We start from the raw sequence: 25550 nt of genomic DNA on the forward strand, positions 1-25550 counted from the left end.
GGCCTCCCTCGGCAGCCCGCCGGGCTCTCTTCTTCCGAAGTGTCCCTGCAAGGCGAGTTCCAGAGGAAGCTCTACAAGGAGCTGGTGAAGAACTACAACCCCTTGGAGAGGCCGGTGGCCAACGACTCGCAGCCGCTCACCGTGTACTTCTCCCTGAGCCTCCTGCAGATCATGGACGTGGTGAGTCCGGCGCCGGTGCGGGGCTGCCGGCCGCGGGCTCCCGGGCTCTGCAGCGGTGGCAGGTCGCGTGGCCGGGACATCCCCCCGCCCGGGACCCTGGCTGCGTGGCCGACTGCCTCGGCCTCCCCCGCGGAGGAGGCGCCGCCCGCCCTGGTTCCAGCTGTCGGCCACCTGTGCGTGGGCACTTGGGTCCCGCCTTCCCCTCAGCTTAGGAACTCAAGGGAAAGTACCTGGAGTTGGGAATCAGTACCAAGACCGGAGACTCATGGTCACAGTTGAGTTTCCCCGGAGTAAGCGAGACTAACGCATTCCAGGGCAGTTCAGCCACTTCTAGGCTTTTCTGCCGCTCCTGCTTTGCGTTCTGTTCCGTGTAGTTTCTTAGGGTGGAGGCCTGGCCCTGGGCTTCGTGCCTGGTGAATCTGTCTGGGCAGAGGGCGGGGGACCAGCACTGGGTGCTGCGACTGCCCGTTCCCATCCACGTCCTGAACATCTCTCCCTGTCTTGTGAGGACAGACACCGGCAGCCGTGCACCGAGGACTCAGGCTCCACACCAGGGATGCTCTTTCCTGTCGGTTTGGGCAGCTTCTGCAAGCCCCGGCCTCCTGCCTTGCAGCCTTACCAGTAGCAATCTGTGTAGTATCCGTGTCAACTTGTCTTTTGTCCCCAAAGAGGGCTCTGAGTGCTCTCTTCGCGGTGGTGTAGCCTTCCTACAGTGCCGGTTCTTAGCAGAAGCGTTTCATTCATTCTAAGTAGGTCTGAATGTGGTCTGTACAATGTACCTGGGCTCTGCTCCGTTCTGGAGCCTAAGGGCGCCGGGTAGGCTGAAGCAAAGGGATAATGATGCTCACGAGGAGGGATGAATATAGCAGGAAATATGTGTGACTGGTAATTAGCTGCCACTCCCGGTAGAAACTGCGAAGGACCACCTGAGGGGTGGAGAGGTATAAGATGACAGGTGATCGTTCCTAGTCGTGTGAACAGTTATCCTCGCCACCTTGCTGGTGGGCGTTCTGCTGCTTACCCTGGCTAATTGCTGTGGTGAACGGCTTCCTTTCTCATGTTACACCAGTGTCCAATGTGCACCTCCTCCTACAGCAAAGTCCTGTTTTAGGTATTGAATGTATGCTTGAAGATAGGAGAAGTTAGCGTGAGATAAAATAGCTGCTGTCCTGTTTTGTAAGTCAGTTGCTGTGTGCAGAGTACAGGCTGCAGGGAGGGAGGAAGGATGAAGACTTTGAGGTAGAGGAAAGAAGCTGAGCGAGGACGTTCCGGTGCTGATGTGTTGGTGGCAGCCAGGTTGGAGGAAGTGGAGGGCTATGAGGGGTGGAGCGGGCTATGTAGGGTGGAGCGGGCACAAAGGCTCCAGGCATCGGCTGAGGATTGTGGTTTATAGAGAAGCTGCTCAATTTCTCTAAGGAGCGCAGGATTTGTACTTGGGATTTGGATAACGTCTGGCTTTGCTGGCCTCTGGATGGCCAGTCTTAGGTAAATTTCTTACGTATTTAGAGCCTTGACTTTCCTGTTAGCAGAATGGTCACCGTTGTTCTTCCCAGGTCATTGTGGTGAGATAAAAACCATACAGACAACTTGAAGAGACTCCAAAGCTGGACACTGGATGCTAGACGTTTCTGTACAACAGCCACATGCAGAAAGGTCCGCAGCTGAGCTCTCACATTCCACAAGTGGCTTATGATATGGGGAGAAGGGGTCAGGTCCCTCTTCTGTTCTCCCCTTGCTCAGCTGTGCTCTGGCTGGGTGCCCACCGCTCCACAGCAGCCTCTCAAGCACATGTCTTCGTGGTGTCTGGATAAGGTGATGGTGCAGGGGCCCACTGAGCTGGGGAGCGTGTGTGAGTGAGGGGAGCAGGCCTTCCGCGGCTGTGGCAGCTGTCTTTGGAGAGCAGACTGCTCCGCACTCATGGAGAGCTGCAGGCTTTTTATGCTGGGCACCTTTGCCTCTTTAAACCTGTTCCCAGCGCTGTGAGCTACTGTGTATGACTGTCCTTTCAGGAGGCTTGAACCACCAGTAGTGCTAATAGATCTAATCACTTTTATAGGTCCTTTTACCAATAAAAGTAAATCAGAGCTGCCTGGCAGCAAGATCCTACAGATGGTGGTCCCCATCATGAACGTGTTAAGGGACTCTGAAGGAATCCAATTAGTCTGAGGCATGCTGGCTCTTAGGAAAAGTTGAGGTGTAAGTTAGCATGAATGATGTGAAAAATTTACAAACTTTGTTACATTATACAGCTTTAAAAAATAGCATTTTAAGCTGTGTGTCCTCACCATTCTGGTGTCAGAAAAACACACGAGAAGATGGCTTTCAGCAGCCAGGGCCACGGAGGGGGTGAGAAACGGTCCCAGTCTCACTTTGGTTGTGACGGCACTGAACATCTCAGCCAGTCAACACTTTGTGTTTGTGGAGTGGCCTTCAGAAAACTACTTCATCTTCCTAGGCCCTGATTTCTCAAGTGTAAGATGAGAATAATAATATCCCCCTCACAGGGCCTGGAGAGAATTAAAAAAGAGAAAGAGCCTGACACACACTGGTGCTTCTCAGAAGGTTTGTTCCCTTCTCATTCTGTGGCCACTTAGCGCAGAGGTTGAGAAGCCGGTGCCTGGAAGGATGTGCCGGCCTGCCCAGGTGACGGGAGCCGGAGTGATGAGGAGAACCCGTCCCGGACTTGCAGGCCCCTTGCCCTGCACTTGCTGCCTCTCTTAGACTTGGGAACTTCTTTTGCAGAACGGAGTCAGCCGAGTCTTCTTAAACTGGCTGAACTGGAACTGATTGGAGGCGACTGTCCTGAGATCCCCCATGAGAAGTGTCTATATCAGGCATAATGAAATACATAAACACTTGTATTCCAGGCCTGCTGGGCTCTGCTGAGTTCTGAAATGTTGCCAAGTCTTTCCAGATGAAATCTCAGCTCCCTGGATCAGAGACACTGTGGTTCTCATAAAGGATCTGTGTGACAAAATCTTAGCTGGTGCAGATTCCTTTAGAAAATCAGTTCTAGGGGTCATCTGCCCATTCCAACTGAGCCGTTCTAGAGGCCATAGTTGTCTCCCCTCCCTGAGCCAAAAAGTATTGTTGTTGTTGTTCCCCCTTTTGTCAAGAGAGATTTCTTGGCTGGAGTTATGTGGAGATGCATGTGGTGTTGCATATTTTATTTTCATGAATGATCAGTTGTCATTTTATCAGTTTATTCCATGTATATTTATTGGCCTCCAAGTGTCGACTTTGCTGGATTCTGAGAACTCACAGATGAATAAGGAATGATTTCTATTATCTCACAATCTGAAAGGGAGACTAAAAGGTAAATAGGGAGACTACAAACTAAGTCCGCGATGACCACCTACGTTGAGATTTCACACAGACATCTGTACTAACCATCGCAGATCTGCAGAGTAAAACATTTCCTAGTATAGTGGCTGGGAATTGTCTCTAAAAGGAGGTGTTAGAGTTCTCAAGGTGAGTAGGAATTTTCCAGTTGGAGAACGTAGGAAGAGCTCTCAGGCACTGTACACAGAGCTCAGAAGGGCAGTGGAGGAGGCGTGCATTCTGCAATATGTGTTCTGTGGAATCTTGGCTCCTGGTTGATCTTTGCTGCAGGTTTTGCTGGAAAACTCAAAATTTAGCATGCTTATGTTTACTGAGAAATTCTAAAAGAAGGATTTAGTATTGGTCAATACTACTACTAGCAGTTTTACTGGCCCTTTTCTTTGATCGTGTTCCAGAAATACATCTTTTAAGACAGAAGTGTCGACTGCTATTGGGAGGAGATGGTAGTGTGTGAGGTCTCAACATCTGCAAACTTCATGCTCTGCCTTGGACCCTTGTCTGGGTAGCTTAGAGGGAATGGACAGGTAGCATGCCAAGGGGTTTGTGAAGCTGCAGACTGGGTTGCCATAGCATATTTTCCTAGATGGAAAAATCCAACGCAGGGTACTTCTATTAAATCCAAGCAGTATAAATTATAGATCAGAGGGAAAAAATGTGTACATTTTTAAATGTAAAATTTGAATCTTTTAAGGAAGTGCTTTATCCATTGGGGTCCTCTCCAGTTATTTAGGGCCCCTGCTGAACCACTAGATAGGGAGTGGGAAAGTGCGGTGAATTTCTAAGCAATAGAGGGAGGAGCTAGGCTATGAGAGATAGAAGATGCTGCGAGCATAGAGTGTTACAGGACTAGAGGGTTAGAGAGGGTTAGAGAGGAGGGAAGATGTAGGTAAAGAATATGAAGGTCTTTCCTAGTTATTTTCTGTTCTTAGAGTACCCAAGACTGCATAATTTATAAGGAAAGTGGTTTATTTGGGCTGATGGTTCTGGAGGCTGGGAAGTCCAACATCATGGTGCCAGCTGCTGAGGACCTTGTGCTGCTTTAGCTTTTCTCAAAATGGGCAAGTGGGTTCATGCAGAAGAGACAAGATGGGTGGGCAGCCTCAACTGATAACGACCTGTCCTTGCAGTAACTCATTCAGTCCCATGGGAATTAACCCAGTCCCCTGAGCAGAGACATTCATCCGTTCATGAGGACTCTGCCCCCATGACCCAAACACCTCCCATTAGGTCTCACCTCCCAACACTGCTGCAGAAAGGAATTTACGTTTCAGCATATGAACTTTTGGGGAGACACTGCGAGTTCAACAGGGTCAGACCTAAGACAACCTGGGAGAAAGTGAAAGAGTCAACAGATGCTTAGATATGCCATCCGTGATATGTAACTATGTGTAGATCAGTTGAAGTGAGGGTGCCTCGGTCATATCCAGATGCATGTCTGACTTGTGATGATTATTGATTTACCTCATGGGCTTGTCGCTCGGTGGGAATGAGATAATACATAAGAAATCATCTGGAAATGATGTGAATGGAAGTTCCACGCTGCTGAGAGTTTCTGTAATATTTCTCCTCTGTGCATGCCATTGAGTCAGTCGATTGGACACGTACACCTGAAGGCCATTCTCAGGTTGATTTGCATAAAATAAATGCACACAGTTATGAAAACATGTCTGGAAGGCAAGGTGTTTAAAGCCAATAGTATGAATCAATACACAATTATACACAAATATAAAACATAATTATGCATGAAGGATTGTTGGAATTTTACAGATTTTTGGACTGCAAATTCAGTTTTTTGGTGATAAAACAGTAGAACTGAGTGGTCATGCCTTTAGAAAACAGCTGTGCTTGTGGGGCCCCAGTGCCTGAGGGATTGTGGTTTCTCTGAAGTCCTTTTGGTGACCCTTGCTCAGGTTCATTAGGTTTATAATTCTGTATTTACTTGCTACTGTGTGAAATGCCAAGCTGTAACTGAGTATTATTGGATATTGCTTACAGTAATTACATTCATAGAATACATTCTAAGAGTAAATATTCAAGGTGATATCAGCTGATTATCCTAATAATTTTTAAAAAATACTTTACTTTTTAGAGCAATTTTAGATTCACAGCAAAATGAAGGGAATGATACGAGATTTCTCATATACTTCCATATAACATCTCTTTATCACCATTTGCCACTAGCGTGCTTTTTTTACATTTGATGAACCTGTATTGACATAGCATTGTCATCCAAAGCCCACGATTTATGTTAGGTTTTTGCTCATGGTGGTGTGTATATTGTAGGCTTGGACAGATGTATGATGACCTACATACACCATTACTGTGTCATGCAAGGTGGTTTCATACTCTTAAAATCCTCTGTGCTGTGCCTTCTCGTACTTACCCTGGCAACCTGGATCTTTTTACTCTTTGCATAGTTGTGCTTTTCCCACAATGTCATGCAATTGGAGTCATACACTATATAACTCTTTCAAATTGCCTTTTTCATTTAGTAATATGCATTTAAAATCCTCCATGAGTTCTCATAACCTCATAACTCATTTCTTTTTAGCTATGAATAATGTTACGTTATGGGTATATCACAGTTTATTCATTTTTTTTTTTTTTTTTTTTTTCTCCGGTACCGGGAACCGAACTCACGACCTTGCGCTTGCCAGGCAGGCGCTTTTGCCACTGAGCTAAATCCCCAGCCCCCACAGTTTATTCATTCATCTACTGAAGGACATCCTGTTTGCTTTCAAATTTTGGCAATTATTAGTAAAGCTGTTATAAACATCTATGTACTGGCTTTTCGTGTAGATTTAAGTTTTCAACACCTTTGGGTAAATATAAAAAATGGTAATTACTGGACTGAATGGTAAAAGGATGTTTAGATTTGTAAAAAAAAAAAAAACCTCTCAGACTGTCTTTCAAAGTAGCTGTACCACTTTTCGTTCCCATCAGCAGTAAATGAGAGCTTCTCTCGCTCCCCATCTGCACCAGCATTTGCTGTTGTCAGTGTTGCAGATCTCCTTTCGCATAGATGTGTAGTAGCATCTCATTGTTTGATTCCATATTTTTCTGATGATGTGTAATGTGGAACATTTTTCATATACTTATTTGCATGTGAAAAGAGTATGTATATCTGTGATGAAGTGTCTTAAGATATTTGACTTAATTTTTTACTCAGCTTGTTTGTTTTTTATTATTTAATTTTATGAGATCTTTGTATATAATTGAATAACAGTCCTTTATCAGATTTGTCTCCCAAGCTGTAAATGTCTTCTTATTTTCTTGACAATGTTTTTCATATAGCAGAAATTAAGTTTGATGCAGTCTGCTCCCCTCTGGCCTCTTTCCTCCTTCCCTCTCTCCCTTCTCCTTTCTTCTTCCCTTCCTTCCTTGCTTTTTCTGTAAAGGATATAAGATTGGTGTTATCTGATTCTTCCCTTCCCTTCCCTTCCCTTCCCTTCCTTCCCTCCTCCCCTTCCCTTTCCTTTCCTTTCTTTTCCTTTCTCCCTTTTCCTTCCTTCTCCCCTTCCTGCCTCCCCTCTTCACTTCTTTTCTTTTCCACATGGATATCCAGTTGTCTAATTTTTGAAAAGACTGTCAGTTGAGTGTACCTACTGAGTCTATTTCTGGACTCTATTCTGGTCAACTGCTCTGTTTATCTCTTCTTTCAACAATATCTATTGTCTTGATCATTGTTGCTTTATAGGAAGTCCTGAAGTTGAGTAATGTCAGTTTTACAAGTTGGTTTTTCTTCAGTATTCTATTGAATATTCTGGTCTTTTGCCTTTTCATATAAACTTTAGAATCAGTTTGGAAGTATCCACAAAATATTTACTAGGATTTCATTGGGATAGTAATCTACACAGATCAAGAAGGGAAGAACTGATACCTTAACAATATTGACTCTATAAAAATGAAATTGCTCTCCATTACTGTCTTCCATTGGGATTTTGTAGTTTTCCACATAAAGACTTTTTATATTGTTAGCCTTACACCTGTGATATAAGCATATGTACTTTTTAGGTTAATGGTATTATGTTTTACATTTCAAAGTCCACTTGTTCATTGCTGGTAAATAGGAAAGTGATTAGCTTTTGAATATTAACCTTATGTCCTCCAACTTTAATATAACGATTTCTTAGCTCCAGGAGATATTTTTACTTAATGATTCAGATTTTCTGCATAGACTGTTATGTCACCTGCATTTTATATTTCTTCTTTCCAATCTGTATATCTTTATTTCCTTAGTTTAATTTCCTGCATTAGCTAGTAATGCCAGTATGATATTAAAAGGAGACATGAGAGGGGACATTCTTGCCTCATTCTTCATCTTGGTGAAAAGGCTTTGAGTTCCTTATCAGTAATGATGAGCTTAGCTGTAAGTTTTTCGTATGTATTGTTGATGAAGTTGAGGGAGTTGACCTGTTCTTAGCTTATTGAAAGTTTTTTTCATTAATGAATGTTGATTTTTGTCAAATGCTTTTTCTGCATCTATTTATAACTATATGACTTTTCCTTTTTGGATAGATTTCATTTATATGTGTATTTTGAACAAACTCTGCATATATGAAATAAATCCAGTTTGGTCATGGTATTTAATTATACTTTTACCTTTAATTTGTAATGTCTGCTTTTGGTTCTAGTATAACACTGACTGCACAGAGTAATTTAGGAAGTATTCCTTCTGCTTGCGTCCCCTAAAAGAGATCACAGGGAAGTGGTGTATTTTCCTCCTTAAATGTTAGGTAGAATTTTCCACCAAACCCATCTGGGCCTCTTATTTTCTGTTACTGGTTGAATTTCTTTAATAATACAGGCATATTTAAATTTTCCATTTTTCTTGTGTCAATATTGGGAAATTACGCCTTTCAAAGCATTGGTCTGTTTCATTTAGTTTACAAAATTGTGAACATAGAATTCATAATATTCATTATATCATTTTAATGCTCAAAGGATCTGTAGTAGTGTCCTCTTTTTCCACTTCTGACATGAGTAATTTATATTCTCTCATTTTTTTCTTAGCCTGGCTAGCAGCTTATTGATTGTATTTTGAAAGAGTGAGGTTTTATTCTTGTTCATTTTGCCTATCAATTTCTGATTTTCAATTTCATTGATTTTGGTTGTAATTATTTCTTGTGGTTACTTTGGATTTAATTTTTTTTCTTAAGGGGAAAATTTCAGATTGTTGGTTTTAGATATTTATTTTTTTCTAACACTGTATATTCATTCAGTGCTCTAAAGTACATCTCACAAATTTTGATGTTTTGCCTTCCTTTTTATTTAGTTCAAAATATTTTGTTGTCTCTGCAGATTTCTTCTTTGACCTCTATATTTAGAATCACATTATTTAATTTTTGTGTGTTTTAGGATTTTCCAGTTGTCATTCTGTTGTTGATTTCTAGTTTAGTTCCATTATGGGCTGTCAGCATACACTGGTTGTATTCCTTTAATTTGTTAAAGCATATTTTATGGCCTCTATGGTGTATTCTATCTTACTGAATGTCCCATGAGATATCTAGAAGAATATGCATTCTGCTATTTGATGAGATTCTAGACATAGTCTGTAGATACTGATTGGATCCATTTCGTTGATGGTGCTGTAGCTGTGTCCTTGCTGATTGTCTGCCTGTCTGTCCAATTCCAATAAGTGGATGTTAAAATAAAATCTTCAATTATGATAGCATGTTCATCCTTTCTTTTTGCTTTTTTTTACAGTGGATATTGAACCTAGGGTCTTTGCACTGAACTACATCCCCGTCTGTTTATTTATTTGAGACAAAATCTGTCTAAATCACTAAGTTGCCAGGCTAGCCTTGAACTTGTGATCCTCTTGCTTCTGTTTCTCAAAGTCTGGCATTACAGACATGTGCCACACACCTGGCTTTGTGTTCATCTGTTCATCCTTGTAGTTCTGTCAGTTTTTGTTGCGAGTACCTTGATGGTCTCTTCTTAGACACAGTCTGTTAAGGATGACAAGTTGGGTCTTCTTGGAGAATTAATTCCTTTATCATTAAATAATGTCGTTCTTTATCCCTGATAACTTTCTTGGCTTTGAAGAGTTTTGTGTGTGAAATTAATACAGCTTCCTTTTGACTAGTGATAGCATGATATATTTTACTCCCTTCATTGATCTTTAGTTAAATATTAGTGTCTTTATATTTAGTGTGGGTTTCTTGTAGAAAATATAGACTTGGCTATTTTTTGATACACTTTAATGATTTGTCTTTTAATTGACACATTTAGACCATTGAAATTCAAAGTGATTGATACAGTTGGATTAAGCTATACCATATTTACTGTTTTCTATTTGTTGCCCTTAGTTTTTATTACTGTTTTTATCTGCTCTTTCTGCCTTTTTTAGACTTTATTTGAGCAGATTGTATGATTCTTCTTGAAATATTGCTTATACTTAACTAACCCAAGTCTGTTTTTAAATTGCATTATTTCCACTTCAGGGCAAGTATGAGTACCTGATAATGACATCATAACTATACCTATACCTATATCTATATCTATAATATACAATTGCTAACAAACTATTATCTAACATATTAAAATAAGAAAACCTTTTTTTAACCTTCACTTACTCCTTCAGCACTCCTTCTTTATGTAGATTTGAGTTCTTGGCCTCAAATATATTCATTTCACTTCATTCCAAAGAATTTCTTTTAACACTTCTTGAGAAGATGGTCTACTGGCAACAAATGCTCTCAGTTTTTTTCATCAGACAATCTTTATTTTTCCTGCATTTTTGAAGGATTATCTCTCAGGGTACAGAATTCTAGAGTGGTTTTTTTTTTTTCCTCTCAACACTTTAAATATTTGATTTCATTTTCTTCTTGCTTATCTATTTTCTGAGGAAAAGTTGGATATAATTCTTATCTTTATTAATCCTCAGTACGTATGGTGTTTTTTCCTCTGGGTTCTTCAGGATTTTGTGCTTTTTTTTTTTTTTTCTGATTTGAGGATTCTTTGCATAGGTATAGTGTTTCTGTTTTTGCCATTTATCTTTAATTACTGTGTGTGTTTTGGACTCTGATATTGACTTGGGGAAAAGTTCAGTCATTATTTGTTTTGTTCTTTTCTCCCTTCTCCTGACATTTCCATTACGCATCGGCTACACTTCCTCTAGTTGTCCTGTAGCCCGGGGTTATTCTGTTCTGTTTTTTTCTTTCCGTCTTTGTTCTCTTTGCTTTTTGATTTTCAAAATTTCTGTGAATATATCCTGGGGCATGAGATTCTCTCCTAGCCTGTGTCTAGTATACCAGTGAGTCCATGAAGGCACGCTCCACTTCTACTGCTATGTTTTTGATTTCCAGCATTTCTTTTCAGTTATTTCTTAGAATTACCATCTCTGCTTACATGACCCATATGTTTCTGCATGTTACTTACTTTATCTATTACTTTATCAATCATAGCTCTCTTGGGTCCTTGCTTTGGTAAAAATGTCATTAAAAGTAAAGCACAAATTCACCGAAAAAAAGTTTTAACTGGAAAGTAAGAGGGAAGATAGGAGAAAACTCTGGTTTAGGTAGCTGGTGGGGCACTGTCTGGCACAAGGGGTTTGGACTGGTCCATCCACAAAGCTCAGAGGTGAGCTTTTAAGGGTGTTTGGAGGGTTAGGATCCAGATGATCATTATCTCAGTCCTGGTGTCATGGTCTGGAATCTTTATGGCTGGGAGATGCTTTCCTTCTCTGGAAAGAATGATCTCTGTCTGTGCTGGTTTCGGTCATGTGAAGCTCTGCTTTTTCTGGAATCCAGGCGATCGTGGGTTTAGGACAGTAGGAAGAGACTTCCAGGCACAGTTGAATGTCTTTGGAAATCTGCATCCTGATGTTCTGAATCTTGCATGGGGTGAGAATACATAAATTCAAGGATATTCATGTTAAACAAGGTTTAACATGTCCATATACAGAACTGAGAGGAGATTTGACCCAAGTGTTATAGCAACGGAGGATACAAATGTGAAAGTCAAACATTTATGGTCTTAGTTACCTACTAGGCATCCATAGGCCTAAGTGAGGTCCTAGCAAAAGTGGATTTTCATGTCACTGGCTGTCCCAAGAGAAAATATAAATCTGTCTTCAGTGGGCGGCAGGTAAGGGCCCAGGATTCTGTCTCTTTCACCATTGCTGCGGTGATCCCTGAGCACATTACTGTTCTTGTACAAACAGAATGGACTGTGTTCGCCTTCTCTAGATAGAATTAGGTCCCGGTTTACTCCCTATGTGGATGTCTCCACTTAGTTTGTTTTGAGACCGTGAGGTTTTCCGGTCTGAAGTTTATATGGGCCCTGTACCATGTGAGAATTATCTATAGCTAATGATTAAGAAAGTGAAGAAAATCACATTTCCTTGCTTTATATGTAGTACCCCCCCCAAACCGCCTCTTTCCAACCTGTAGAGGACTAAAGGTTCTACCTTTATGACTGAGTCACTTATTTTAAATTCCTGGTCTGTTCAGTCCGACATCCCTGCCATGTGTAGTTCTAGTGCTTTCTTTGTCTCTTCAAGTTGTGTCTTTTGTATCTTGAAATATTTTCTTAATAGCCACACATGATGTACTGGGTGCATGACCTGCAACAAATAGGCGTTGGCTAACGTGTTGGTGAAGTGTAGGTAAAGGGGAAGTGGAGGGGAAGCTTCCATAGTCCTGTAATCAGATTTCCTTTGCTGCTGAAACTGCCTCTGGACTGAGCTTGCTTGCAAAGTAGTTTTGAACTGAGAAGTCACTTTCTCTCCCTTTAGCTGGAACAGCATGGCTACTGAAAGCGACTAGAGCTTGCGTTTAGTTTCCCGAGGTCAGTTAGGCTCTGAGAAGAACCCAGAAGGTGAGGGTCTACATAATTTATTCCCCCTTAGGGCAGGCTTTGTTAAGAAGAACTGGGTAGTTTGTAGTTTGTTGTGTTTTAGAATGGTTCCTTTCTCCTCCCCAGGCAGGAAGCTAGAGGGGAGCTTTCCTTTGATCTTCACTGGGGTCACCTGATCAGGCTGTTGGATGTAACTCTCACAGGTCATTCTAGAATTTTTTAACTCAGCATCATCAGCAAGAGCTTTTACCAGTTCATCACTTACAGACAGGTTTTGGGACCTGACTCTGGGTCCTGTGGCGGTCTCTGCTCAGCCTCACTGCTGTGCTGAGCTGTCATTCTTTGAATTTCCCACCCTGTCTGTATCACTGTGGGGATGGCTCTTTGTGTACTGTCTTACCGGGTAGTCTCTTGTGGATCTAAGTTATTTTTCAGTCTGGGTTTTTACTTCTTGTTAAAACACAGGGATGACTTCTAAGTTCATTACATACAGAACTGGAAACTTAACCTAATAATGTTTTTAGAAGTGACATTTCTGAAAATTACAGAAGAAATACATGTTTTGTATAGCAATCAAATTAAATTTAGAAATGACTTATAGGAGAGAAAGAAATCACCCAAATTACCATTGTCCAAGGCATTTCTGATGCAAGTCATACTATCTTTTCTTCATGTAGAGAAATGTTTAAAAATTAAAATGGTAAGACACCATGGTGTCTTAGTCAGTATTAACAGGAATTAATTTTACAGTGATGCAAATAGACTTTGGAGTAAACAACTACAAGTTTTAAAATAAAATAATATTCTTTCCCCATTATTATGTATCTGTTAGCATCACTGCATAGTCAATCTCTATTTCTTTTTGAAAATCTGGAAGCTGCTTTCATTGTTTTATTTAAATGATTCATGATATCCCATGTAAGCAGTACATAGTTGGACTTTTAAAAGTTTTAGTTTGGTAATCTCTGTTTTTCGGTTACCTTTAATATGAGTATTGATACAGCTGGGTTTACTTTTGTCCTCACTATTTAATTTGGCTTGTCTCTTCTGCATTCATTTTCCCTCCTTTCTTACATTCTTCTAGATTACTCATTTTGTTTGCTTCTCATGTTCCATTCTCTTACTTGTTAGTCATACATCTTTCTTTTCTTCTTGCAGTGATCTCGAGATTATGGGACGAATCCTTGATTAATGAAAGTCTAATGAAGGTCATAACCTTTTCTGTACAGTGTGAAGTCTTTAGAAGACTTTATTTCCATTTTAATTTCAATCCCACAATTCCCTCTGATGTGCTGTTATTGTCCTATTTTATTTCTATATCTGTTTTTAAATTTCCTAAGATTATGAGTTTTCCCCACTGGTGTAACCTTTTATATTTACTGATACAATTATATTTCAGTTCCTTTTATTCCTTTTTGCATCTGATAACTTCCATCTGAGATCTTTTTCCTTCTTTCATGTGAGCCTGTAACTGGAAAAATTTCTCCATATTTCTTTTTCTCAAAATACGTTTATAGCAGTGTTGTTTCTGAGTGATAGCTTAAGAGGCACAGAACTGGGGTTGCAGTTGGTGCCCTTCAGCCCTTGTGCCTGAAGTAAACCCCTGTTTACTGATTTCCATTGCCTTTCCTATGTGTCGCTGTTGCTCCCTTAAGGTTATTCCATTCTTATTTTCTTTGCCTTCTTTTAAAATTTACATCTTCTCCTTGGTTTTCAGCAGTTTTGCCATCCCGCGTGTAGAGTTTTATTGTTTATTTCTTTTACCAGCTTTAGGACATAGGATTACTTCTTAAATCCGTTACTTGGTTTCTTTCGTAAGTTTTGAAAATCTGTCTCCAACTCTTTCTTCAAATATGGCTTCTGTTCTATTCTCCTTTCTTCTTTCGGGGTTGCAGTGACGTGGTTGCGATAGTTTGTCTTTCCATCCCATTGATTTTTGCCCCGAAGTAGTTTTGTCCCCAGCGTGATACTTGGCAGTGCCCTGACGCAGTTTTGGCTGTCCCAGGTGGAGAGGAGGGTGGTGCTGACATTCCTGGGAATGGGCCGGGGATGCTGCTGAAGGTCCTGCAATGCATAGGGGGCCCCTCTCCCCAGCGAGGAATTACGTGGCCCAAAATGTTGATGGCGCCGAGACTGACAAACCCTGCTATATTCTGTTTCTTACTCTTTTCTGTGGTCACCCCTCTCTTGTCTCCATGGTACTCTCCTTCCGTCTGTCCTTTTAAAGCCCCATCTACTGACTTGTTCTAAAGTTTCCAGTACTACATCTTCCACTTGTAGAAATTTGTTTTGGTTTTTCTTATGTTTTATAGGCCTGAAGCTCGTCCTAAAATTCCTCAAGCAGAGTAGCAGTCATCTTACAGCCCCCATCTCGTAACTGCCATTCTCTGTAGACGCTGTACTTGTTTCTATTTTTGGATTTTCCCTGGGCTTTTCAGTCTCTTGCTCCTTGTCCCGCTAAGCCTGGTTGTTCTAGTTTGCTTTTGATAGTGTGTGTGAGAAGCTACAGAGATAATCTGAGTGTCCTGAGAATGTTCTAGCTCCTGTTTTATGCTTGCTTCTGACCAGCAGCCTGCTTGTAGGTAGCAGCAACCACGCATCCGCTGAGTCCACAGAAGGGCTGGAGAAGAGAAACTCAGCAGGTAACAGTCCCTGGAGAGGCTGGTTCTTGCGTGTATATCCTGGGATGTAATCTGGGGAATTTAGTGGGATGTTCCTGAGCCTTCATCCTCGCAGGTTCTCCCGCTCTGCCCTGAAGCATGTCTGTGCTCCCTCACTGCCCTGTCAGTTTCTGGGTGCCTCCACACACATGACTTTTGCATTTGCCCAGCTTTTCTAATTGCTCTCAGAGTTTGGCGAGGACCACTTCGGTCTTCGTTGCTGATAGCAGAATTAAAATGCTAAGTTGAAACTTTATGGTGCTTTTCATAATTGATCCATATTTACTGTGGTTGAAAATTTAAGCCTGTCGTACCTGTTAATGGCTCTAGGAACATTAACCTACAAAAATCTTTCACCTTTATAAACTGAGAATTATGCGCACTTTTACCAAAGGAGACTTTCTTATAAATGATATGTGTCAGGTCTGCTGCTGACGGGTATTCCCCAAGGGTCCGGCTCTTTCAGAGCTCCTGTTTCATCCCTGACATACTGTTACAAAAAGAGAAATAGTCTTGTCATAGAGGGATACCAGGGAAAATCTCTGCTCTCTTATTGATTTATTCTAAAAAATCAAGATTAGGCTGTGTTTTACAGAGAAGGAAAAGGTCATTTGACCGGTTTCTCCCCGCTTCATCCTGGGGATTGAACCCAGAACCTCTGGGATGCTAAGCATGTTCTGCCGTGGAGCAGTACCTGGGCTTGCATGTGGTATCTGCTGATAGAAATTCTCATCTTTTTCATTTCAGTAATTTTCTTACACGCAGTCAGCGTCGGCTGTTAATAATTGCAGTGAAAAACAATTCCAAAAGTATCAGAAAATAGTATGTGTATGTCCATCTTGTACCTATTACTCTTGCTATGGTGGAATACATATCTGGCAAAACAAAGCATCATATAATGCAGTTATTCAGATTCTATGATATTAAAGTTGGAAGTTACAGCAGAATCTTTGGATTACAGCTTCTGCCCTACACCCCAGTAGCAAACCGAAGTGAACGTGAAATTAAGTGAGGGATCACGTAAAATCAGTTGTCATGGGTTAAAAATCAGCAGAGGAGAGTGAGTGGTGGGAATGGCCCGAGTGTGAGGCTGACCACCAGCTCTGAGTCAGGCTGTGACTGTGGGTGTCAGTCTCTCTCACCTGCAGGTGGCGAGGGAAGAAGGGAGGAAATTGCCGTTGTCATGGTTAATGAATGCCACCTGTGAGAGATGCTCATTGTGGGGAGATTTATGCTCGACTCACTGAAAGCAGATTGTAAAGTCTCCCCCGCCCTGAGTAAGAAAGTCAGTGTCTCTCCTCCACGGAGAAGACCTGTCGAGGAAGGAAAACTGCTTTACTTCATAGAGAAGAGATAAGCAGGCGGGCAGCTGCTTCCAAGTTGGTTTCAAGTTTTAGAATTGTACAATGCATCTCATCTAATTTACCTGATTTAAGCACACACACAGTAAATTATGTTTCTATTAAACAAATTAGGCTAGTGCTGCTCACTGATTTCCAGAGTGTATTTGACTAAATTCAAATTGATAAAATTTGCAATTGAGATCACTAGTTCTCTGTGAAGACATTTTAGTGGCATGTGAGATTACCGTTCACTCACTGGCTGTCTCACAGAGAGACATGAGTTTCCTTTTCGAAATTGTTCCTTTGAATGGTAGTGTAATAGGTATGCATAAATGTGCCAGGATAGCAAAAATGAAAAATGACTTCAAAAAAGAAGTCAGTGAGTTGTCACAAAGGGAACTCACCTACAGGATCGCCACCCACACAGCTCTTTGCTCCTCCAGGGCAAAGCCACTGGTTTGAGTTCAACATCAGGGCTTAGTCTTGGCCTTTACTGAAATGCATGGGATGATCCATCCTCCCTCCCTCCCTCCGTTCTTCCCTTCCTTTCTTCTATCCTCCATCCCTTCCTTCTTTTTTTTCTTTCTGTGCTGCGGCTAATCAAACCCGGGGTCTCCTCCGTGCGAGGAACACAGCCCACCCCTGAACTACATCCTCAGCCCTGTTCTCTGGAAGTTTATGTCCAGGCATACAATATGCATTCTCTTGCGTTGGGTGTCATTTGTTGAGTTTATTTTTGGGAATCATGAGGGTTATTGTTTGTAGTTCTACTTTATTCATCTTTATTGTACAACTATAACACAATTTCATATTATTTTGATGGATATTTAGATTGTTTCTAGATTTTCTCTACTATGAAAAACACAGCTCTGAAGCTCCCTACCACCTCACAGTAGCTGTCTATCCTCTTTTTTATTTTTTCTGCTCAAATCAACTGTTTTTTTATACTAAAAAAATTTCAAAAAGAACACTGTCATGAATGTCCTTTCAGCTATTTTCTTGAGATTCACATCTCTACCTCCCAATAAAATGCTTACTTTGCCACTTTGGGGCTTAGAGTTCTATTTGGCATCTAAGGACTGCTCAGTACCGAAGGTGAGGATTTAATTCTCAATTACTTCCTGTGTCTACTGCCGCATGCACTTATCATACGTCTGCATCATGCAGTATGGTATGATTATATTTACGTCTCTTTTAGAGTTAATCCTCTTGCCTTTTCCACTTGTTAGATTTTCTCGTAATAATCACAGTTTCATCCCAACACTGTCTGGTAGAAATGTAAATATTTCTCCTTATGTTCCAACACATGCAGGCTCTTGTCTTTTGCATTCTTACAGCCTTCTTTTGAGACATTTTGTCTACCTGCTTGAAACTAAACTGATTGTTTTCTAGGTCTGCCCTACAGCTTTCAGACAGGTGGGTTCTTTCACCACTACCTTCTGTCATCAATCCTGACACTAAGTGGGTGTCCTGTGGTCCAGTTCAGTGGTGGCACTTAACTCCCTGGTTAGTGGCAGGTCACACAAGTTAACATGCCAGGCCTCCTTTGTTTAGATTCCATGTCTTTCTTTGTACAGCAGTTTGCACATCTGTCTGCTTTATACATAGATGTGGGCTTGCGGTGTTATAGGATAATGTGTTTTCCCACGTTATGCTAGTTTTCAAAATTGTCATACCAATGAACACCCCAGTAGCGGTGTATGAAAGTTATTGTTGCAATTCATGCTTAGTAACACTTGGTATTTTCAGCCTGTTGTATTTATCATTCTGGGGCTTAGGAGGTAGCTCAGGGGTAGAGCACTTGCCTTGCATACCCAAGGCCCTAATTGGATCCCCCTTATGCCACATGAAAAAAAAATAGCCCGGCAGGGTGGCACGCACTTGTAATCTTAGTGGTACGCAGTTGTAATCACAGCCTCTGGGAGACTGAGGCAGAAAGATTACCAATCAGGGCCCAGCATGAGGAAATTAGTGACTTAGCTAAATAGATCTTGTCTCAAACAAACAAACAAACAAGCAGGGGGATGTAGATCAGTACAGAGGCCCTGGGTTCAATCCCCAATGCAAGACACACACAAAGTACAGGTTCAGTTTCCAGCATGACACATACACAGATTACAATTATTACAAAAATATTTACAAATGTGATTTTATTTTATTTATTTATTTATTATTTATTTATTTTTGGTCTTTTCTTCTGGTACCAGGAATCGAACTCACGACCTTGTGCTTGCCAGGCAGGCGCTTTGCCGCTGAGCTAAATCCCCAGCCCCTACAAATGTGATTTTAATTGACAGTTTCCTGATTATTATTTTTTTTTTCCAGTACCAGGAATTGAACTCACGACCTTGCGCTTTCCAGGCAGGCGCTGTGCCGCTGAGCTAAATCCCCAGCCCCTTCCTGATTATTAACAACATTGAAGACATTCTCTTGAGAAGAGTTTCTTCATATGTTTTGCATATGTTTCTCATTTGGTTTCTCCCTATTGATTTGTGTGAATTTCTCTGCATTATGAACACAAATCCTTGGTTACTGTCTTTGCTTTGTGCCACAGTAACATAATACTTGAGACAGGGTGACTCACGAAAGTACAGAAATCTATTTCTCATCTTCCTGGAGGCTGGAAAGTCCAACGGCAAGGTGCTAGTATCTGGAAGTTCTTCTGTCTTTTTCGTACTTGGTGAAAGACGTCACATGGCCTAGGGGTGGGGGTGGGGGGGTGGAGAGCAGAATGTGGAGAGAGAGGGAGGTGGAGAGGGCTGGACCTACTCTCAGGCAACGAGCACAGTCCCGCCTTTATGGGCATTAGCCCGTTCATGAAGGCGGAGCCTCCTTCCTCCTGTTTAAGGCCCGCTCTCAGTGCCCTCCTCCAGGCAGTCACCTTTCAACCCAGATTTGAGAGGGGACAAACATTCAAACCATCGAATTCAGCTGTATTTTTGAAACAATCTTCTCAGGTTCTGTAGCTTACTGTTTTACTTACTAAGATGTTCTTTCTGTCTTGTAAACTTTTAATGAAAGGCATATTCTACACATAAATGTTATCTTTCAATGAGCAGAAATTCTTAATTTTAAGGTGGCTTGATTTATAGACCTCCTTTTTTGGGTAGTTAGCACACGCGATGTCATATTTTACAGGTCTTTCCCTGCCTCAGTCTGGTGAAGTTTGTTTCATTCTGTTTTGTTTTGTCTTGTTTTGGAGCTGGGGATTGAACTCAAAGCCTTGCACAATATGAGGCATAGCCCTGTCTCTGCAATAGCCCCAGCCCAATTCTGTGTATTCTCTTAGAAGACTCTGGTTGTTGTACCTTTATTATTTATATCCATAATCCACCCAGAATTGATTTTGTGTATAAAGTGCATTACTACTAAGCAGGCTTGTGGAAATCCTGACGTATGATTAATTTATTTTGTTTTCAAGAGTAATGAAAGCGCTATGAGTGCATGACTGTCATACTGTGTCATATTGGACATCAAATTATCCACTGTGTCATCTCATTTATTAGCATGTAATATGGGGAAAATGTATCGGTATTGGCAGTTTTTAATATTTAAAACTCTTAAAATGACACATGTTATTTACAGAGCTGACAGTAAAAAAAAGGCTGATGACAAGTGTTGGCCTCTGTCCTAAGATTTCCTGTTATTGGCCACTCCCACAAGACAGCTGGTTTTTATAGCTTCTATTTCTCACTATTAACTCCTGTTTTAATACTATGCTTTCTTCTACTCTTTGATTGAATAAATACTGAGCATTCTAGATTCCTACTAACATCACAGTGCTTCTGTTTGAATATTTTCAGTAGGAATTGTTTTAGTTTGAGGAGGAATTTTGTCGTAAGAAAAAGTTTAGACACTAAATTTCATAGAGTTTTTGAAAACAAAGAACAGTTCATGAATCAGGCAGCACTCAACATCAGAAAAGCTTCTGAGAGCTCTACCCAGTAGCAAGCTTTTATAAAGTAAATGCAGAAGTAGATACATCACTTGATTTGCCACAGTTACGCATTTACCTTATTTGGGTATGTTCTGATCAGTCAGTTACTTTTCATTGGTTGAAGCCTGGCTGCCTGAGATTGGCTGACAGTCAACTTTTTATTATATTCCTAAATTAGATTTCAGCTGTTAGTTCAGTTTGTTTGATTGTCACTTGTTGAGTAACAACTAGAAGTATAGAGGTATCCTTTGGCTCATGGCCTTCTGCTTACTTCATTTAACAGTTTGATCATTAGGGATGGTATTGTGTCTCTCGGAGCAGGGTCTGAAGTGAAGGCTGATGCTCATGCGTGAGATGGAGGTAGATTTGTTATTGATGCTTGTAATCTGACTTGAAAAATAATCAAAATCAAAGTTCCCAAAAAATCCTATCAGATCAAAACTTTTCTATCAACACTGATTTTGAAGATGATCCTTAATTTTGTAAGTTAACTTGAAAAAATCTTGATTTTATATTCATAGCTTATAGATTAAATAAAATACTTCCTGGGTTTTAAAATTAATCAGTCAGTATAGCTTTAAAACACTTGTAAAATGTATTTTGTATTTTAAAGAGAAAAATTAAAAATAACAGTAAACCAGTTTCAAAACAGGTTAAGAGGAGAGTAATGTAATACATTGTGTGTTGTTATCTCCATAGCAGTTACTCAGAGTACAAGATACAGGTATGAAATATTGTCCAAAGAGTATTAGTAGAAACCTTTCTTTTAAATGAACTAAGAGAAACGAGCTATATAACTATCTGTATATATATATATTTTGTTTTTCCCTTCCTTCCTTTCTCCTTTCCCCATCACAGTTTCTCTTTTCTTTTGAACAGTTTCTTCCCAATTCATAAAATCTACTGTACATTTTGGATCTTATTTACTCATTCAGTTTCTCACACTAGAGAGACAATATGATATTTACACGTGTGGATGTGATTTATTTCACTTAAGAGTGTGGTCTCGAGTTGCATCCATTTACCTATAAAAGCCTCAAGTTTATCCTTCTTCATGGCTGAGTAGTATTCCATTGTGTAAGTAAGAACCACATCTTTTTTAACCATTCCTCAGGGGATGGGCATTTGGGTTGTTTCCAAGATTTAGCTCTTGCAAATTGTGCTGCTATAAACATAGGTGCACATACATCACTGTAGTATGTTTTTAATTCTTCTGGGAAGATACCCAGAAGGGGAATAGCTGGCTTGAATGGGACCTCAAGTCCTAGTTTTGTAAGGAATCTCCACGCTGATTTCCACAGTGGTTTCACCCATCTACACTCCCACCAGTAGTGGAGAAGGGTTCCTATTTCCCCACAGCCCCACCAGCATTTGTTATTGGTTGATTTCTTGATAATAGACATACTTTTTGGGGTGAGATGGAATCTCAGTGTTGTTTCAATTTGCCTCTCACAAATGACCACTGATATTGAAAATGTTTTACATATTGTTTGCCATTTTTATTTCTTCATCGGAGAAGTGTGTGTTCATCTCAGATACCCAGTTTTGGATAGGGCCCTTGAATTTGGGGGGCCTGATTTTTTTCAATTCTTCATATATTCTAGATATAAGTTCTTTGTGTGAGGGACAACTGGTTATAACTGTTTTCCACTCTGTGTGTTGTCTTTTTACTCTGTTGGTGATTTCTTTTGTTGTGCAAAAGCTTTTTAATAAAGTGAGATCCCATTTGTTGATTCTTTGTAGTATTACCTATGTGGTCTAGGTCTTGTTCATACAATGTCTGCCTACACCTGTGGCTTCAAGATTTCTACCTATTTTTTCTTCTAGTACAGTTATTGTTTCTGTTTTAGTATTTATATCTTTGATCCATTTTAACTTTAGTGCATGATGATAGACATGGGTCTAGTAGTTTTAAAACACTTCTGAAATAACATTTAAATGTTTCCTTAGAAAATTTTAAATATAAAAACTGATACCTTAAATTTTTTTTCATCAAATGTCGTTACTTAGTGCATTTTGTACTGAGATCATTTAGGACTGTATATTACATTTGCTTAAAATTTCTAGACTAAAGATCAATACAATTTCTTGTGTGAAAACTCAGTATTACTAGTATGTTGATAAAAATGGACAAAATCCATGGAATCCGGAGATTTGCAAACATGCAAACTGTTTAGTGTTTATGGTTGCTGTAGTTGGATTTGTAGGGTCCCCCAAAGGTTCCTATGTCAAAGATGTGGCTAATAGCACTGTTATTGGAAGGTGGTAGAACCTGGAGGATGTAGGGACTAAGAAGAGGAAGTCCTTACACTGGCACGTGACCTTGAAGGGTGCTGATGGGACCCCAGTCCTTTCATATTTCTCTTTTTTGTTTTCTGGCTGCCATGAAATGGACAGACATCCTTTGCCAGGTACTTCTTCCATCATGCATATACCGCCAAACATCCAAGCAACAGGGTCAGGCAACCATGGACTGGACCTTCTAAACCTAGAGTCAAAATAAACTTCTACATTGATCATCTCAGGACTTGTGTTACAGTAATGAGAAGCTGACTAATACATTGCTTCAGGGGCATGTCCTAAAGATCATTGGAAGTCTGTCCATATGTATTGTTTAAGTCCGATAAATTCCAGACAGTTTGGGTTATTTCAAACAGGAAAATCTCTCTATATCAGTCATTTAGACTTCTTTGTTCTTCATGTTGGTGGTATTGCCTTCCAACCCCAGGCTGAGTAGGAATTACATCAGATACTCTTCTCCCAGTGGTTAGGCCAGGGTGAAGCTTGCACTAACTTGCCCCACCTTCCTTGTGAAGGGGCCAGGGTAACTGGGGCTCTCCATCCTGCTCTGTGCATGGAATAATTAACGCAAGAACAGTGATCCAGGACAGTCTTTTGACAGTAGCCATCAGGCATGCATTACGACAGCAGTGTGCAGATGGCACCTTCATTGTTTCTGACAGGGGAAATTATGGGCAGTGGATTAAAGTGCAAACTGGAAAGCAATACTCATGACAGAAAACGTTGCCTTCCAGTGGTGTTTTGCATCAGTGAGGAGCAGCTGGCCCTTGATGAGCGTGTACAAAAGCGGCTCTCTCCTAGCTCCCTGAGTTTTTCCGAATATCACTTGAAAAGCACAGTGAATTGTAAGTACTTTTAAAGTGCTAGAGACTTAGTCTCAGATGGAGGAATTGAAGAGCAAGATGTGCCTTTGTCTAGACTGGGAAGATTGCTCCTCTTTCAGAAATACCTTGTTTCTTTCTGCTGTCATTAAATCTTCTAGGACATCTGCAAAGACCAGTGAGTCTGGAGCTGAAGTGTGCTGGGATTCAGATACCTATGAGTAGGTGTCTTTGGTTGTATGAATTTGGGTGCACATTTTACTGTGCTTATTTGAAAAGGCTGCACAATAACATTTTAAGTGATAGTTTTCAAAGTGCTTTCACTGACTTTTGCCTCTTTGGTGATCACGTGAGATGATAATTACGTTGTGTGACCATCCGGTCTAGGCAGAGGAAATTTGGGGACTTAAATCCAATCTTTTTTGTATTTCTGGTTTTTGGGATCTTTTCTTTTTGTTGTTCAATTAAAAATAACTATGCAGTAGTTTACCTTTTCAGGAAGGTGACTGATGGGATTTTATTTTCATCTCAAAGTATTGATTTTTTTCTTTTTGTATTTGATATGACTGTATTGCAGTTATTATTCTTTCTGATGTTCACACGGACAAGTGCTAAGATCCTGTATGTGATCCTTGATAGCTTTTCTGTTTTGGGGCACAAAATAAAATGAGGTATCCCAGAATCATCGTGTGTACTTCCTATGGGGGCCCGGGAACTGTGTTTATCAAAGAGCATTCAGTGGGAAATTATATCTAGAAACCATTGACTAAAAGCAGGCATTGGAACGTATTCTAAACTGAGTTTGATAGGTATCTCAGAAAGAGAGCCTGAGAGAATGATAAATACTAATATGAAGAAATTATTTTTTTAAAAGAAAACTTTACAGTTGAAGGAAGATATGAATACTTAAGTGTTAAGATCTGCTGAGTACTTTAATTCTAGTGCACCAAGTTTGAGAAAATAGTATGAAATTCAACCAGGAGAAGAGGAGAAAATTAGCCTGCTAAGGAATGAATGTATAATATCTGCCTTATCGAAAATGTGAAAATTTGAGAAGACAGTGTGGCTATAATGTCATGACTTAGGAAACTAATTATTCTGAACTGCAAAAGTAGAGTAGGAAGAAAGAAAAAGCTTTCCAATATGCAAGAGTCAAAGTTTGCTACCCATAAATTAGCTGAGGAATTGCTGGAATAATGTATTCCAGTTTTGCAAAAACAAAAACAAACTCTAAGTAAATTAGGTGAGGTATAACAAATACAAGTCATCAGAGTCCAGAAAATTGATTATTAAACCTAATTGTTCATTCTCAATCCCTGAGACATTAGCAGCAATCTATCACACAAAGTTTAGATCTTATTATTATAAAAAGGAACCCAGCAAGAGGACTGGAAAGTATTTTAGGTGTAAAAATAGGGAAGAAATGTATTTGAAGTTATATCTCTATCACCTATTTAAACATAAGCATAGTGTGTTTATGATTTATGTAGGCATTTATAGAGAAAATAGGTAAATTATGTGTTTTCAAATAGTGTAAGTAAGCACTATAAGAACAGAGATAGGATATAGAACTTTCAAACCTTGAAGAGAAATGATGAAACAGAAAATTGAACAATTCAGTGAAACTAAGAAATGGTTTTAGAGAATTCAGGAAAAAGTCTGTGATAAACCTGGAAACACATGAGAACAGCGACAAGTCCAGTCTTATCCGTAATCACCACGGCGCAAGTGCGGCCCCACGTTCAGATTAAAAGGCGCTGCTGTGTGCCACTTCCAGGAGCTGGACTTCAATTACATCTACTCAGATAAAAATAAATAAATATACACAGACAAGTCAAGAGGCAGATGGGGAAGCAGTACGGCAGGCGGAGGTGCCGCCCTGTAGCTTGCTGTATTGGAGGCTCATAAAGGAAAACTGTCCATAGTTGGCTTGGGGAAAGGGGGCTTCACGGAGTTAGGGAGGCATCGGCTACCTGTTGAAGCTGGCATCAGAGTCTGCTTGGAGCCAGCGCCTGCGGCAGCAAGATGAGCACACAGAAGGGGCAGGAAGCAGAGCAGCACACCCCAAGCAGCGTGGTGGACCACGAGCGCTTCGGGTTCGCATCATGAGCCCAAGATGAGAGGCCTGACAGCGGGAACTAGCGCCTTTGGCCCGTGGTGCAGT

At 40.5% G+C, this 25550-nt stretch overlaps 1 protein-coding gene across 1 annotated transcript in view; it reads left to right on the top strand.

The window, feature by feature from the left end:
• Window positions 1-40: 40 nt before the first annotated feature.
• The window catches only part of Chrna7 (cholinergic receptor, nicotinic, alpha 7 (neuronal)), a gene marked incomplete at its 5' end in the record, with an annotated part of 111183 nt that continues 85673 nt past the window's right edge, over window positions 41-25550 (top strand). The window contains 1 exon segment of the mRNA XM_013512688.1: window positions 41-180. Within this exon segment, the coding sequence (XP_013368142.1) occupies window positions 41-180 (140 nt within the window).

This window comes from Chinchilla lanigera, unplaced genomic scaffold (genome assembly GCF_000276665.1).
Source record: "Chinchilla lanigera isolate Chin_1 unplaced genomic scaffold, ChiLan1.0 scaffold00015, whole genome shotgun sequence".
Classification (NCBI taxonomy): domain Eukaryota; kingdom Metazoa; phylum Chordata; class Mammalia; order Rodentia; family Chinchillidae; genus Chinchilla; species Chinchilla lanigera.